The following is a 17,004-nucleotide window of genomic DNA, read 5'->3' on the forward strand; positions in this document are numbered from 1 at the left end:
CCCTGTGCTCAATTGACATTTGCCATAGAACACAGGAACTGGCAGGTCTGCCAATGGTGCCCTGTGCTTTTCACAGATGAGAGCAGGTTCACCCTGAGCACATGTGACAGACATGAAAGGGTCTGGAGAAGCCGTGGAGAACGTTCTGCTGCCTGTAACATTGTTCAGCATGACCGGTTTGGTGGTGAGTCAGTGATGGTCTGAGGAGGCATTATCCATGGAGGGACACACAGACCTCTACAGGCTGGACAATGGCATTCTGACTGCCATTAGGTATCAGGATGAAATCCTTTGACCCATTGTCAGACCCTACACTGCTGAAATGGTCCTGGGTTCCTTGTGGTGCACAACAATGCCCAGCCTCATGTGGTAAGAGAATTCATGCAGTTCATGGAGGATGAAGGAATTGACACAATTGACTGGCCCCAATTCTCACCGGACCAAAATCCAATAGAACGCCTATGGAACATTATGCTTTGTTCCATCCGACACCACCTGTCAGGATTCTGCCCGTTGCTGCCTTTTTGTCCTTTTTCCCATTTTTTCCTCCTGTGTTGTTGTTCTGTTTCTTTGGCTCCCCCTGTCTGCTGCACCCGGTCTACTGCTCTGTCAGCTGATGCAATCAAATCAAACTCATTTCACCTGGTCCCCTGCCCTGCTATTTAAAGGGGAACTTCAGTTTTTTTCGACCTGGGGTCTGTTTTCATGTCATTTCATACATGTGAGTGATGGAGAAATGAATTTTCAACATATCTCCAGTATTTAGCCAGGCAGGCAGCTTTGCAGCTCAGCTAGCGAAAAGTATGGGGCAAGAGGCCCCCCCCCCGTGTCAAAGTCCGCCCTAACGTGCTTTTTTTTCCCCACACTGACTGGCTTGGATAGTCTCAGCGAGTGTCCCACAACATACTAGAGATGAGAAGTGAACGAAAACCTCCACATTACCTGGCGATCGCTCTTTGTTGTGGTCTGTATCCAAATCTCAGCACGTTAGAAAGCAAATCTCGTTCTGAAATCACACGATAGCTCGTGCCAAAACCAGTGGAAGACCATTTCTGACAAGAAAAACCTCCAGGAAGACGTCAAAGGATGCTTTTCCTCGCATTAAGAGTCTTCCTTACTGGAGCCGCTGAGAACTTGGACATTGCTGCATAATTTCTACTGAGAAACTGTTCCAAACAAGAACATGAGTGTTGTTTTCAGAGCAGTTGTGGCCTGTGTTAGGAACATCTGAAAGACAACGTCACAACTGCAACAATGGAGCACTGATGCTGGAATCAGAGATTGAGGTTTTTCAACAGTGGAACTCCGTTTCAAATCAGACCATCTCCCAAAAAAAAGTTGTTTTTTTATCATAAACCGTGGATATTTCCAATGGCATCTATGAAATATTAGCTCAGTATGTCAGATACTTTCTTAGAGGTTTTTCAGTGGACTGTAGACCCAGTTTCACTCGTTTTTATTTTCTCACATTGAAATTTGAGGCTGTTTGAAGATGAACATCTCAAGAACAATTCTAGATAAAAGCCTGAAACCTTCACTTGTTTGTTTTGCTAACATCAGCAGATCAGATTGCTGTTAAATACAGCAGTGGAAAAAAGTCTTTGGACATCCCACACATTTGTGAAATACTGCATTAAGAATCACTTTGAGGTTTTCAAGAGTCATTTATTTTAGAACAATCATAAAACTAAACATCCTAAAAAAGACATTCAAACTGAAAATTGACTGGTTCCATAAAATGAGAAATTTAGTAGAATTTAGTTTTGTTAGTTTTTCTTGTAAACAACAAACCAAAAAAATATCATTTGTATTTGTGTCTGTCTGATGCAGCCACACACTTAGAAACACAAAAAAAGACTTTAACAAATATTTCATGATAATATTTAGAATTGTGTAAATATTTTCAGGGTTTCTGAAAACTTTTTTCCCCCTCACTGTATCTGTCAAAGCATGAAAATGTGCCGTTATAAAAATGCCACTATCTCCAGACACATACATGTGGTCATGGTTCCATGATGCCAATGTCATGGTAATGACTGGATGCAGCTAATTTACAAAGAAATGATTCTAAACTACATGTCATCTTTCAAAGATTGGACTTTTCATAGAACACTTCATGTTTTTATATTTAAACCCACACATAATCAGAGATTAGTAGGGCTGGCCCGAATAGTGGTTTCTGGCCTCCGAATATTCGGGCCGTATTAAAGATGAATATCCGAATATTCGTTCGGCCCCGTAACGTCCGAAGGGGGCGGGGGGGGCGGGGGGCGGGGCGGCGGAGGTGCGGTAGTGGTGGCGACAGCGGCTTGTGACACAGACGGCCCAAAAATTCGGATCCTTTTTCATTTTAGCCAGGCATCTTGTCTTGTGTTTATGCAACAAAGTGAAGCGTGACTTCAGAGTCGGCAGCCACCCGGCCATTCGGGTGGTGTTTACAAACACGAATGGAGGAGCCGAAATGAGCCGAAGAACACGGCAGGATGAGCCGAAGTGGGCCGAAGGTGCAGGGAAGAGACGAGCTCCGAATATTTTCATCTGGGGGGAGGAGGGGTGATCAACATATGTGTATATGTTTATGTGATCACATGATGAGATGACCCGATAAGTGCCGATGTGGGCCGAAGGTGGAGGGAAGACAGTAACGGCATATTCTTTCCACCAGGTAACATCCGACGGGGGGTGGGAGGGTGAATATTCGCATACCAAATTAATATCCGGATAGTGCCGTAGCGAACAAATATCCGGATATTCGGGTCCAGCCCGAGAGATGAGTTGATCTACTTGTTCAATATTAGAGATTCTTCATCTAGGTAGATAGATGATAGATGGATAGATAGATATGAATCCTAAGGCCAGTAATCTCCTAAATTAATTATGATTAATCATCAGAGAATCACTGAACCAGCTCTGCATCTAACGGGTTCCTGCAGCCCAGAGGGATCTGAGGAACCATTAAGCTGGTAATCAAGGAAATTTGCCCTGCTGCTCACTGCCTCCATCCAGAAGTCTATCCCTCTACCACTGATAGTTCATTTAACTGAGTAACCACTTTGAATGGTTTAATTAATTTACCAATCACTTCTGTTAACAACAGGTTTCCTTTTAATGGATTTTGCAACAAAGCAATGAAGACACTAAACAAGAAGTTAGACCTGAATTCTGTGAAGCCGGATCTCAAGAAATTTAAATTTGTGGCGGACTTCATGAACTTTTACTGAACCCTGCATGGAGACATCTTCTTGGCAGGGGTTCAGTCGGTGTCCAGTGTGCATACGCTGTGTCGTTGTAGGGTTCCTTGTTGGTTGGACGTTGGTCCAGACTTGTCAAAGCAGCACTGTTCACCACTGGCAGGGTGCTGACAAGTCTGAGGGTTTTGTCCATCTGTTCCGTTCTGCTTGGAAAACAAACACACAAACACAGAGAACGTCAGTGTTTCCTGCAGCATTGAAGAACTGATGCCTTGCCTGAGATAGAGAGCACCCCAAATGACATCTGAAGACACTTTTACCTGTTGGAATTTAACATTCAGTTGTCTGATTACATCAGAATTCCTAATCTAAGCTACATCCCCAGATTAACCTGGACCAGATTTCTGTGTCAAAACGAATACAGGTTAGACTGAACGATAGCTGATAATGTGTTAAAAGAATTCAACTGACCACAGTTGTTCAAAACAGTTTTGAAACAATTTTGCAGCAATATCCAAAATTATCCAATACATAATTGTGTGTACATTGTGACTGAGACCAGTCTTTACATACCTCACTGTGAAACTGATTGAATGCTTTCTTTCTGGTGTGGATCTGCTGGTGTTGTTTCAGGGAACCCAAAGTTGTAAAAGTCTTCTTACACTCGTCACATCTGTATGGTCTCTCCCCAGTGTGGACACGTTGGTGAATTTTGAGGTATGTCATGTAGCTGTAGCGTTTCCCACACTGGTCACAAAGGTATGGTTTAACCCCAGTGTGGGTCACTTCATGAGCTTTTAACTCTGAGAAACCTCCAAATAGTTTGCCACAGTGATCACATATCCACACATCATGTCCAGTGTGGATGCGTTGGTGATATTTTAAGCTCCGTTGGTGCTTGAAAGTTTTTTCACAGGAGGCACAGCGGTACTGCTTTCTACCAGAATGGGGGCATTGATGGATCAACAACTGTTCATGTTGAGTAAAGGTTTTCACACACTGATCACAGTTGAATGGTTTAACTCCACTGTGAATGACTTGATGACTTGTTAGATTAGTCTTGTGAGTAAAAGCCTTTCCACACTGATCACAGCTGAATGGTTTCACTCCACTGTGAATGAGTTGATGGCTTGTTAGATTACTCTTCTGAGTAAAAGCCTTTCCACACTGATCACAGTTGAATGGTTTAACTCCACTGTGAATGAGTTGATGGCTTTTTAACAGAGTCTTGGTAGTAAAAGCCTTTCCACACTGATCACACCTGAATGATTTGTCCACAGTGTGATTACGTTTGTGAATTCTTAGCTTTGTTGCTGTGACAAAAGTCTTGCCACATTGCTCACAACTAAGTGATTCATCTCTTTTTGCTGTTGTTGCTGAACCATCCTTATCCTCCTCAGAGGTCCGACATCTCACTCCATTGCTGTGTTTACATTTCTGTAGCAAAAGACAAAGATAAAAACAGAGGCAGTGATGGAAGAGCAATCATGAAAACATTTAACCTAAAAGGCTCAATTCCATGTAGTTGGACATGAGGCTGAAACAAGATCAAGAGTCTGCAGACATGCTAGCAGCTTTGTCATTAGAAACCTAGAAATGTGTCAACAGCACACTCACAATGTCAACAAAAGTATTTTCACAGGCCGATAGTTTTCAGCTTTCTGCACGCTAGTTTTAGAATATTGGGTAGTAAAATCTGTCGATCACCGTGAAAAGCAAAGCAGAGCTGGGACTGATGGGATTGTACCACCAGGATCTCTTGATCCCCAGACTTTCCGTTAAGTTACATTACTGGAGAAATGTACAAGATGAAAAGCATACAACATCAATGTCCAGATTAGGTCTTAATGGCAGCAGGGTCAATTCAGACCACCAACACTTTCTAGTTTCTCCTAGAGGATCAGATGTTGATACCAGCCCAGAAAAGATCTGTAATTCTGCCAGTGAATTCTGGATTTGACCCCAACGACCCGGGCAATTTGTTGTGCAGCAGTTACACAAGCATTCACCATCAAACAACAAAACAGTAAAACAGTTAAAGGAATAGCAACAATTAAAGGAAATGTTTTAAAAATGTAAAAAAAAAAAAAAAAAACTAAAACAAATACAAGCAAAATAAAAGCCATTTAAAGAAAAATCAAACAAAACATAAGATAGACGGACATCGGCAGCAATCTTGGTCATTTAGTCAGACGTAGTAAAAGTTTTCAATAAACGGCCACCGATGTAATCAGGTAGAGGACTTTTCTTTGGTCTGCACTGTTTGAGACACCAGATTACATTGCCCACATCAAGAAAGGGATTCTGTGGAGAGGCTGACATAAGACAGTTTTTAGTCTCAGCATGTTTAGCCCTAAAATCATGGGAGTCAAACCTGACATAAAAACTGCTTGGACTTTGAGCCAGCTCTAAATCACAATTATAACCACTGAGCTGAACTCTCTTATTGACACATTAATTAGTCCCAGTGATCAGATTCATGCCGTCCCAGACTGAACTGAGGTTGTTCATTTTGAGCTGAGACTCAAGTTTGTCTTTGTATTGTCTTTTATGGGTCCTGACCTCCAACTTCACTTCCTTCTGTCGGTTATACAGATTTAGTGTTTTTCGTTCTCTGAAGACTGTTTTCTTTCTGTACGGTAGGTCTTTAAGCTTCTTAGAAAGCCATGGCTTGTGACACAGCTGCTCAAAACATCAGTCGGTTCATCAATATCAGCTGAGGACTCCTTAAACACGTCCCAGTCAGTAACCTCCAGACATCCCTGCAGAGTGTGACAAACTTTCACTCTGATGTTCTGCACTTTGCCTTGCTTCAGTACAGTGGTAGACAGGGATAAGGAGGATGCAGTTGTGGTCACAGGAACCCAGAGGAGAAGCACCTTTCACATTGTTGTAACAGATTTTGTCTCATCTAGTGGGGCATGTGATGTACTGATGGAAGTCTCTCAGTGTGTGTTTTAGTGTGCAGCGGTTCATGTCTCCCAGACTGATGTTAGGTGCATCCGGGGAGTTGGACTGAAGTCTCTGGATGACCTGATGGATAAGTCCACAGGCATTTATTTCACTGGCCTTTGGATGGATATGGACAAGTTTCACAAATATCTGGGGAAACTTCTGAGGCAGATATGGAGGGCACAGTGAAACAGAAAGCAGTTCTAAGTCAGTAGTGCACAGTTTCTCCAGCGCTGTCCTTGTCCATTTGGAATACCCACTTGAGCCCAAGCTTTCATTTCTGGCTGATCTTGCTTCAATATTTCCACATAATGTTCAATCCTCTTGATGCCATCTATTTTGTGAAGTGCACCAGTCCCTCCTGCAGCAAAAACACTCCCATAACATGGTGCTGCCACCCCCATGCTTCACAGTTTGGATGGTATACTCAGGCCATCGTCAGCCTCCAGCATCTTCACAAGGTCGTTTGCTTTTGTTCTGGGGTTGATGAGCCCATTTCCCTCCAAAAAAAAAAAAAAAAAAAAAAATCCTAATTTTAACCAATCTCCATCTTGAGCAGTAGGATGGCTTGACATTCCCATGGTGTTGATCTGTGCATGTAATTGTTTTTGTTGCAAACTTCTGATTGTAGAATAGAACAGAATGACTTTATTGATTCCCGAAGGGAAATTCAATTGTTTGGTCTCATCTTTTTGCTTTTGAATTAAACAGTCCGATTGCTGATGGCAAGAAAGATTTCCTGAATCTTTCAGTCCTGCAGCACAGGGATAGGAGCCGTCCACCGATGTTTTGTTGTTCACTGAGGCAAATGGGAAGTGGATGATCCATGTTTGTCAGAATGGCCTCCATCTTTCTAAGTGTCCGTCTCTCCACCTCATCCTCCAATGTGTTCAACCCGATTCCAACTACAGAGCAGCTTTTTTTTAAATCAGTTTGTTCAGACGCCTTGCATCCTTGTTCTTTATACTGCCTCCCCAGCAGACTGCAGCATAAAACAGGACACTTGCTACCACAGACTGATAAAACATCTGCAGCATCTTACTGCAGATGTCTAGTGATCGAAGTCTTCTGAGGCAAAAAAGTCGGCTCTGGCCCTTTTTGTAGATGAAGTCTGCATTTTTAGACCACTCTAATTTATTATCAAGGTGGACACCTAAATATTTATATGATGTCACCACCTCGATGTCAACACCACAAGTGTTCAGTGGATGAAGAGGGGGTTTGGATCTGCAGAAATCTATGATCACTTCATTTGTCTGAGGCGATGAGTAGCAGCAGTTTTTGTGACTCCAGTCACTGAAGGCACTTCTCAGATCTCTGTATTCAGCTTCATGTCCATTTCTGATACATGCCACGATAGCAGTGTCATCAGAGTATTTCTGAATGTGGCAGGACTCAGTCCTGTATTTGAAGTCACATGTATACAGTGTGAACAGGAATGGAGCCAGGACTGTTCCTTGTGGAGCCCCAGTACTACTCAATATCCCAGAAAAACAGTTCCCCAGCCTGACAAACTGTGGCCTTCCTGTCAGGTAATCTGTGATCCATGAAACACAGGAAGGATCCACTCCCATCTCTGTGAGCTTGTCTTTGAGGATGGTGGGTTGGATGGAGTTGAATGCATTTGAAAAATCAAAGAACATGATTCTCACATAAACTCCAGGTTCTTCCAGATGAGACAGGGCACAGTGAAGCATGAAGAGGATGGCATCATCCACTCCAATGTGTTCTTTGTAAGAAAACTGCAAGGAATCGAGTTTGTCTTTGACCTCAAGCCTCAGTAGACATAAAACCAGCCGCTCCAGAGTTTTCATGATGTGTGAGGTCAGAGCAATAGGTCTGTAGTCATTTAGTTCAGCCGGACATTTGATTTTTGGTACCGGTACGATACTGGATGTTTTCCATAGAGCAGGCAGCCTTTGCAGGTATGACTGTGTCTCTACAGAAGCTGATGTATTCAGTGAAACAATCAACCTGTCTGTCAATGTTCATACTGTCCTCATCTGTTTCCAGAAGCACATTCCAGTTTGTTGATTCAAAGCAGTCCCTTAGAGCTTCACTAGCTTGAGGAGTCCATCTTCTGATTTGGACTTTAGTTGCAGCCCGTCTCAGCACACAAGGTTTGTAACAGGTCTGCAGATAAACCAGGTTATGATCTGACCTGCCCAGTGGTGGTAAGGCAGTAGCTCTGGAAGCTTCTTTGACATTGGCATACAGCAGGTCTAGGGTTTTGTTCTCTCTGGTAGAGCAGTTAAACTGTAAATCCAGTCAGATGAGAGGAGAGGCTGACATGACTGAAATCTCCCGATATTATTACAAGTGCCTCAGGATGTTGAGTCTGTATCCTAGCAACAGTATCATGCAAAACATCACATGGAACCAAGTCAGTGTCCTTGGGTGTAGGGCTGCAACCGATGTCCGTCCGTGTTCCGCGCTCCAGTCGGACGGAGATTTCTGTTGCATTGCGCATTCACTTCCACTTTTGATGACGTATTGTGCTCAGATGATTTGTCGACGCGTCGTTAGTTGCAGCCCTACTTGGGTGGAATGTATACAAGTATTGTTATGATGTGACTGAACTCCCTTGGAACACAGTATGGCCCAAGTCCATAGTCAAGTCCAAGATTGAGAAGAAAGTAATAAAAATTCTCTAAAAAAATCTCTTTCGTTATTCTGGCATTTAAAGATAATTTTGGTCATCTTAACCGACATAAAACAGGAGAAGCATTGCCAGATTTAATGTCAGATCATGTACATTAAAAAAAGGGTTATGTGTCGTTTATACAGTGTAAGTAAACTTCTGGGTTCAACTGTCTGAATTTCTTGACAAGGAAAAGGCTGGTAAACTCACAATGCTCAATAGTATTATTCTCTACCAAAGAAAATGCTGCTCTTTACCTTCCTGAACAACTTGCTTGAAAAACAAGACTTTCTTCCATTACTTATCTTCATCACCATGTAAGACATTTTCAGAAAGTATGATCAGCAGCTAGTTCAGCCTCAAACAAAAAACAAGCAGCTTCCTAGCAGTCCACCATTATATCCTCAGTACAGCTGCTTCTGCAGAGCTACATCTCTCCAGCCAACGTCACCTGGCTTTGGTCGGCCCATCTAACCAACTGGAGCAACTTTAGACATTTGAAAGAACAAATGAATGAGAATAATGTTACAGTGATACGTTTCTCACTTTGTGTGAAGAATCCATGTTTCCTCCGTTGTTGAGCTCAGACTAAATGTCTGCCAACATTCCTCTGCTCCTCCGTCAGACTCTCCTCCTCCTGCCAATCACCTGTCACATCAAACACATCTTCATTAGGATACCACTCTATACACAAGTGTCAGAGTGTCCCATATGTTCATCAGCCAACACAGAGGACATATTTCAACTCAATACTTCACTTTTAGCTCTTTTCACTTTCACCTAAAACTGATACAAATGAACTTAAACTGTTAAAAATAAGGAACACAGACAGAAAACAGACATGGAAAAAGAGAATAAAGAGAACATAAAGATGCTACTGCAGGTGATTCAAGACAGGACTGCTGGTAGAAAACTGTTCATGCTGTAAGTTAGTGAATGTATTTTACTGCTCAGTGTTCTGTTTAAAGGCAGCTCTCACTCTCTGTTCTTTGCACTCTCCCATAGTGTCAAGTGTCCTCCCACTTTCAATGACAGGTGATTCTCATTCATGATTTTTCTCACAGTTTCTGCAGTTTCCCCACTTGATAAAGGATGTTTCATCTACCAGAGTTTGAGCAGGACTCCACTCATCAATCAGACAGTTGCTTTCTTTCTTTTCCTTCTTTTATTTTGCAGGTCACAAATTCATGAGACACAGAGGTGGAAACTTCCATAAGTCCATACGTTTAGTTGATAGATTAAGGAGAAAAACCTTTAAACAGAACACAAAAGGACAATGTTGGCATTACTGCATTCAGCAAATAGTAACAACCATTCCTCATGGACATTTTCACCACATTGGCAAATGCTGCTCCACTCAATTTATGTTTGTCAACCTCAACACCACATAAACTGAAGCGACAAATCATGGCATGAGCAACATTCAACCCAATACTATACCACACATGAATTTATCTGCATTTTAAAGACTTGATTTAGAATCACAGTTTAACAAATTACTCTGAGCATTTTTATCAAAAATTTTTAACCATTTTATACTTTTTAGTTCATGGTTGTAAAATTCTTTAAAGTGCATAAAGTGCTTTTAAAGTGCAATCCTTTCCAGATCCAATAAATAAATAAAAACCCACCATTACAAACAGGATGAATTCACTGGTCTTAGCTGGAACCCTCTAATTAGCACCAATTAGCCTGAAATCTTATTTTCAACTGAACAATTACAAAACACGCGGCAATTATTGGTAAACAGACAAAGTTGACTCCGTGGCTAATGCTAATGCTAACACACATCGGCAGCTTAAACAGTCTTTTAGAGTCTCCAGAATTCTGCTCTTACCGGCTGCAACCCGGATTTTGGAGAAGAAGGCAATCCTGCACAGTTTGCCGCAGATCTTGATGCTTTCCCAACAGAAACTCACGGACACTTTGTTTGAACTCGGTCTTTCATTCTCAGATCCTCCTCAGTGCTGCGTGTGTCCCCTCTTTTTGCCGCCGGTGGCAAACCTGCAGCCGCAGATTGGTTCCGCCCCAGCTGAGTGTAGGACCTGTAAGTAAATACTTCTCCTTTGAGTTTTCAGCTCCTTCCAGTTTGACTTGACACATAGACTGCTTTGCACTCTGTGTCACCTGTACCTTCAGAGCTCTGAATAAAAGAACAAAAGACTTATTGCAAAGAACAAAAAGGTTTTGCCTCCACAGCAGCTTGTTATGAAAATGATTGTATTTGATGATTGAATGTTCTTATTCATTGTAATACTGTGTGATGTGTGCTAAAAGAGGAACAAGGACACGAGCTGTCATCAGTATTATTTCATCTTACATGTCTAATTAAAAAAATATGACATTGTAGTGCCGAAGAACAGGAGTCTGAGGCGGAGTGTCAAAAGCAGGTGCTAACCTCTTTACTGACATCAGTCGACAGAATAATAATACTCAGTACATGTGGAGCGTAACTTGTCAACATGAAGAGTAACAGCATAAACAGTCCGTGTGCCAAACACAACCACAACTCCCAACGTTCTGTGGGTGAATTATGTAAACCCACTACAACATTATATAAATATGCACTACTTTTCAAAAGTTTGAGGTCACTTAGAAATGTCCTTTTTCTTGAAATCAGTTTTTTTCAATGAAGATAGCATTAAATAAATGATGAATCCAGTCTAGACCTTGTTAATGTGGTAAATGACTATTGTAGCTGGAAACAGCTGATTTTTAACTCGTGGTGTTACACAGTGGCCATGGTGGGGCAACAGCAAAAAGTGCCGTTGCCAGTATTTAGACAGGCAAGCAGCTTCACAGCTCAGCTCGCGAAAAGTATGGGGCAACTTGCCCCCCCGCGTCAAAGTCTGCCCTAATGTGCCTTTTTTTTCCCCACATTGACATTGAGAGCTTTGAGAGGTTTTTCTTGTCAGAAATTGTCTTCCACTGGTTTTGGCACGAGCTATCGCGCGATTTCGGAATGAGATTTGCTTTCTGGCGTCCTGAGATTTGGATACAGACCACAACAAATAGCGACCGCCAGGTAATGTGGAGGTTTTTGTTCACTTCTCATCTCTAGTATGTTGTGGGACACTCGTTGAGACTATCCGAGCCGGTCAGTGTGGGGGAAAAAAAGCACGTTAGGGCAGACTTTGACGCGGGGGGGGGGGGGCAAGTTGCACCATACTTTTCGCTAGCTGAGCTGCTAAGCTGCCTGTCTGGCTAAATACTGGAGCTATGTCGAAAATTCATTTCTCCATCACTCACATGTATGAAATGACATGAAAACAGACCCTAGGTTGAAAAAAAAACGAAGTTCCCCTTTAATAATCAATAACAATACTGATACATCATCAACCAATATTATCAATATTTGTGGTCGTTTTGAGTCATGTTTTTGTATTTTTTTTCGTATTTGAGGGAATTTTATCTCATATTTTTGTCATTTTATACATATTTGTGGTAGTTTTATCTCATATTTTGGTCATTTTTTATATATTTGGTAGTCATATCCCATATGTCGGTCATTTTACACAGATTTCTGGTCGCTTTATCCATTTCTTGTTAATTTTATTCCTATTTGTGATAGTTTTACTGTAAATATTTAAATGAGTGATGAATCTCCATCATTTCTAACACTGTTGGGTCTAAACCTTCATATTTCTACATGTTAGTTTCTCTCTATGATCAGTAATACTAGAGGGTCTGAACCTCAATTTTTAAACTGCTTCATTTCATTTGTCAAACCAGTCTGATTTGTCTGCAGGAAAACACTTTGGCACGACGTCTGTTTTTATTTTGATGTGTTTTATGAATGAGGGAGACTTTACTAACAATCAGCAGAGCTCTCATGTGTCTGACATGAAAATAAATAAAATATATTAAAGAATGACAGTAAAAATACAGCAGACCCACTAAAACATGAAGAGGTAGAAGAGTATAAAATGTTAAACAATAATAATCATAGTTCTCACATAAATATGGATAAATCTTTAATCTGTGGTTCGTCATGTTTTGGATTCCCAGTGTCAGATTACAGCCATAAATAAAAAACAACTACATGATGTTTTCAGTGTAATTATTCCTGAAGCTCAGCAAACATTCAGAGATCTTTCACGGTGTTTCATTTCCCTAAACGCGGTTCATCTCCAGCTGAACTCTCTGATGTCCGATTTTTCCTCTGGAACCCAAACGCCTCTCTGTCTACCTTTTACTTCCGTTCTTCCAAAGCTGTGTCGCAGTTTACGTCCTCCGGTCCGTCCTCCGTGTGAAGGTAATGTCAGCAGCTTTTAAACTCTTTAATGTTGGACATTTGTTCAGAAAAGCAGCAGAAACTTGAGCCTCTCTGGAAACTTTGTGTGGAGCTGGAAGGTTCTGTTGAAGGAGTTCAACCGATCAACGTGTCGCCGTTTAGTGTCTGTGACCGGAAACCGTCCAATAAAGTCCGAAATAAATAACAGTAAAGTGTAGAAATAACAGTACAGTGAAGGGAACTGATGGTCAGGAGCTGAATGCGGTGTTTTTTATTCCGTGTATCTCCGCTTTGTGGTGCCTGAATCAGCCTGTGGAGGAGGCGGAGAGAGGAGCTGCTCCAAGCCGTTCAGGGAGCCCTGAGCTCGGCCTGACAACCGACAGAGACCCGGTCTGCCTGGATCCAGACAGCAGGAGGCCGTTCTCTAGCCGTCCCCTTAACGAGCTGACAGGGAGGAGCGGGACTATTGTCAACTATCTGATGTTCACCCTTTAATTAATCTTATTATTTTTTGTTCATTCATGGCTCTGGGTTGATCATTAGCTGCTACCGCTGTTCCTGGGCCTCCTCCATAGCAGCTCTTTTTCTTTCCTTTCTGTTTTTTTTTTTTTTTTTTTTGCAGACTCCCTCTGACGTAACTCGTCCGTTCAAACGGTCAGAGGTGAAAGATGGAGAATAGAAATAGGAAGGATAAGAAGGCAAGAATTAAAAAGAGGAAATCTGTGGAAACAGAAGCAGACAAATGTGCTGAAAATGGAAACTATTTCTGTGAAACGAGCTCACGGTTTGAAACAAATGAGGACGATGGAAAAGATACAGAAAGATGCTGAACTGTTCTTCAGAACACCGTTCACTTTAATTCATTATCAAGTCAATGAATTGTGTGTGGTTGTGGCGTAAAACATCACGTTATAGAATGTAAATAATAGTCTGATGCTGGTAAACTTTGTCTTGGAGCTCCTCAGAGTCAGAAGAAAGATCCAGAACCAACATCAGCCATGAGCCACAAGTCCAGAGAGAATCTTATCAGAATGAATCTAATGAAGAGTGTCGAGCTGCTCTGTAGGAGAAGATGATTCGGATCTACATGAATGAAACTGACCTGAACTGATCAATAGGCTTTGTAAAAAGTGGAGAGTTGTGCTGAGAACTGTGAGCATTTTAGAATGTGATTTAGAGTCAGAAGCAGATCCAGGAGTGATGAGAGGATTATTCCTGTCTGTAAAGGAACAGAGAGAACAAACAAGCATTAGTTCACTAGAACCACTTTCTATGCTCAAACCATAACAGTGACCCGTTCTGTTTTGATCATTAAAAGTAACACAGCTGAAAGGGAAGAAGATGAAAGTCATCTGAAATAAACCTGCATGTTTTTAAAGCAACCCTTACTTGTACTGAATTGGAAATATTGTATAAAAATACAGTGAACTAGAGGTTTTCTAGAACAGTGTTCTATAGCAGACTGAACATGTGAGGTTCTAATGACATGATTTTAATCAGAACGGGTTCTGATCTAAAGTGGGCTGGTCTGAGGCCTCAAACTCCAGGACTGAAAATGAATCCCACTGCTCAAACTAAGTGGATTTGACTGTGATCTCTGCCTGTTTCCCTGTCAGTACCATCAGTGATTAAAGCGTTAAAAAGCCTCAATCTCCTCCAGTCTGTTGACTTTAATCATCAGGTTGATCAGAGAACAGACAGCTGCCTCACTGGAACGTTAGTAGCTGTGACTTGTAGAGGACTGGGATGTTTCTTCCACTTTCTACAGTCTGCTGCCTGAACTGAGCTCAGAAACACACTATGTTGATGTGAGCCACTAGTTTTATTCGTGTCTGCATGGAACCAACAACTGATGGTCAGGCAATTCAGCAGCCCCCTGCTCATTGTGTCTCTTCTCATCTGCAGAAGTTCCCCCTTGAGCATTATTCTCAACTTCCAAATCTGCATCCTCCTGTAGAAAACAGTAGCACACATTTACATATTTATCTATATATTTAAAACTAGTCATTTTAATTACCTTTAGAGCAGCAGCTTTTGACACCAATTTGGCATACGTGTCCTGCACATCTGATGGTGAGAGGAAGAGCAGAGATTTGAACCTGGGATCCAAAGCTGATGAGATGTAATGGTAGTCTTTCTCCTGTGCAGAGTCATATCTTTTTGATAGGTCTTTTTATCTCTCGAACAAGTGGACAGTCCTCAACAGCGCCGGTTGTCTCGCTCAAAAGCTGGGCATGAAGTGGAGCAATGATAGAAATTGTTGGGCTCTTCTCCTCGCACATGATGTTTGTGGCCACCATCATTGGTTTAAGAGCTTGTACAGTCTCTTCAATATTTGAGATGTCCGTGTCAGTCAGGCTGCAGTCACTCACAGTCTTTCTCACCTTTAATGACAACTCATAATCAGGTTTACCTATGATTAAATTATTATTATGGTTATATTTTTTGTAACAGTAACATTCAACCCACCTAACCTTAAATCCCTTCACAGATGCATAGGACTGTAATTGAAATCATTTACACACACACACACACACACACACACACATATATATATATATATATATGGCTAAATTTACAACCCCCTTTTTGAAATATAGAAACAAATCAGATATTTAATTTACTTTATCAGCACAATGTATAATAGATAACTTACCTCAGGAGATAAGAGGGCAGCACAGATGGCAGGCTGCTGCTCGAGAAACCTGGAGAGCATCTCATAGGCGCTGTTCCATCGGACAGCAACATCAGTTACGAGCTTGTGTTGTGGAAGCTCCAGCATCCTCTGGTGTCTCTTCAGCACATCCGCGGCTATGGTGCTTCTGTGGAAAAATACGCAAATCCTCCGAACTTTCACTAGCAGTCGAGCAACAGCTGTCAGTTTCAAAGCACGCTGTGATGCGACGTTGAGAATATGCGCAAAACACCGAATGTGTTGATATCCAGTCAGCTCAAAGGCAACAGTCATATTCGATGCGTTGTCAGTAACAACAGCCGGCTCTTTTCAGTCAGCTTCCATTCTTCCATGGCCTTCTGTAAAACTTTAGCCATATGAGCGCAGGTATGAGTCTCCTGCATCGCCCGTGTTTGCAGAACGTAGGAGTGCATTTCCCACTTGTTATCAATAAAATGGGCCGTGATCGTAACATAAGACTCCGTGGCCTGTGAAGTCCAGGCATCGCACGTGACGCCAACTCTCTCTGCAGTCTTGAGTGCATTCTCCACTTTTCCTCTCGTCTCATCATAAAGAGCTGGAATTGCTTTTTCGGTGAAATATTTTCTGCTTGGTATTTCATACCTTGGTTCCAGTGTGTGTAGCATTTTTCGAAACCCTTCATTTTCGACCACACTGTAAGGGCGGAGGTCCTTGCAAATGAAGCCAGCGATGGACGTTGTAATGCTGGCGGCTCTCGGGGACGAGAATGGAAGCTTGGCTTTAAACATTGTACTCATGGCTGCAGGCTGACTGGAAACGTTAGCAGCGTTAGCCGCTTTCGCTGCTAGGAGTTCAGCATGGTGGCGTTGCAGGTGGGTTTGCAGGTTCGTGGTGTTGCCTGTGTACTTTACTTTTACGAGGCAGTTCTTGCAAATTGCATAGTCTTTGTCGAGCTTGCTTGTTCCCTCAATGTTGCGAAAGCCGAAATGGGCCCACACTTTGGACTTAAACGTGGATGGGGCGTCGCTTATATTGACATCGCTTTCAGCCATTATACCTTCTTCTTCTTCATTAACTCTTCTTCTTGCTCAAATCTCCCCCGTTCATGTGATTAACGCCACCCTGTAGAGACATTAAGTAATAACGCTGGGGAAATGGCAGCTCACAGGGGAATCTGGCAGGGTTTGGAGCCCCTTATTATATTTAAGTATCGATATTTGGCGCCAGCGTATCGATACGACCATCGCACAAGGAAGGACGACGATATATCGCTGTATCGATATTTTGTCCCACCCCTAATGCTCAGTAGCTTTGTATCTACTGTTCCATG

At 42.1% G+C, this 17,004-nt stretch overlaps 4 protein-coding genes across 53 annotated transcripts in view; 1 reads left to right on the forward strand and 3 right to left on the reverse strand.

The window, feature by feature from the left end:
• The window catches only part of LOC127531771 (zinc finger protein OZF-like), a 102,800-nt gene extending 92,223 nt beyond the window's left edge, over positions 1-10,577 (reverse strand). The window contains exon 1 of the mRNA XM_051941773.1: positions 10,416-10,577. The gene's annotated coding sequence lies outside the window, so the exon portion shown is untranslated. The remainder of the gene's footprint in view (positions 1-10,415) is intronic.
• The window catches only part of LOC127531769 (zinc finger protein OZF-like), a 180,895-nt gene extending 169,975 nt beyond the window's left edge, over positions 1-10,920 (reverse strand). The window contains exons 1-5 of one of the 7 annotated variants that reach the window (XM_051941769.1): positions 10,622-10,903; positions 9,890-10,036; positions 9,331-9,432; positions 3,765-4,628; positions 1,440-3,397 (exon numbers count right to left, since the gene is read on the reverse strand). In XM_051941769.1, coding sequence (XP_051797729.1) covers positions 3,254-3,397; positions 3,765-4,628; positions 9,331-9,348 — 1,026 coding nt within the window. In that variant the 5' untranslated portion in view covers positions 9,349-9,432; positions 9,890-10,036; positions 10,622-10,903 and the 3' untranslated portion in view covers positions 1,440-3,253. The other 6 variants (XM_051941771.1, XM_051941768.1, XM_051941772.1 and 3 more) reach the window with 6 other exon arrangements.
• Positions 1-17,004, forward strand: part of LOC127531760 (zinc finger protein OZF-like) — a 188,509-nt gene that overhangs the window by 150,138 nt on the left and 21,367 nt on the right. Inside the window, exon 1 of one of the 43 annotated variants that reach the window (XM_051941678.1) lies at positions 12,906-13,039. The exons of the other annotated variants lie outside the window; for them this stretch is intronic. The gene's annotated coding sequence lies outside the window, so the exon portion shown is untranslated. Of the gene's footprint in view, positions 1-12,905; positions 13,040-17,004 lie in introns of those variants that run through there. 43 annotated transcript variants of the gene reach the window in all.
• The window catches only part of LOC127531754 (NACHT, LRR and PYD domains-containing protein 12-like), a 100,284-nt gene that overhangs the window by 41,602 nt on the left and 41,678 nt on the right, over positions 1-17,004 (reverse strand). The gene's annotated exons all lie outside the window — the stretch shown is intronic.

Source organism: Acanthochromis polyacanthus, chromosome 22 (assembly GCF_021347895.1).
Source record: "Acanthochromis polyacanthus isolate Apoly-LR-REF ecotype Palm Island chromosome 22, KAUST_Apoly_ChrSc, whole genome shotgun sequence".
Lineage (NCBI taxonomy): Eukaryota > Metazoa > Chordata > Actinopteri > Pomacentridae > Acanthochromis > Acanthochromis polyacanthus.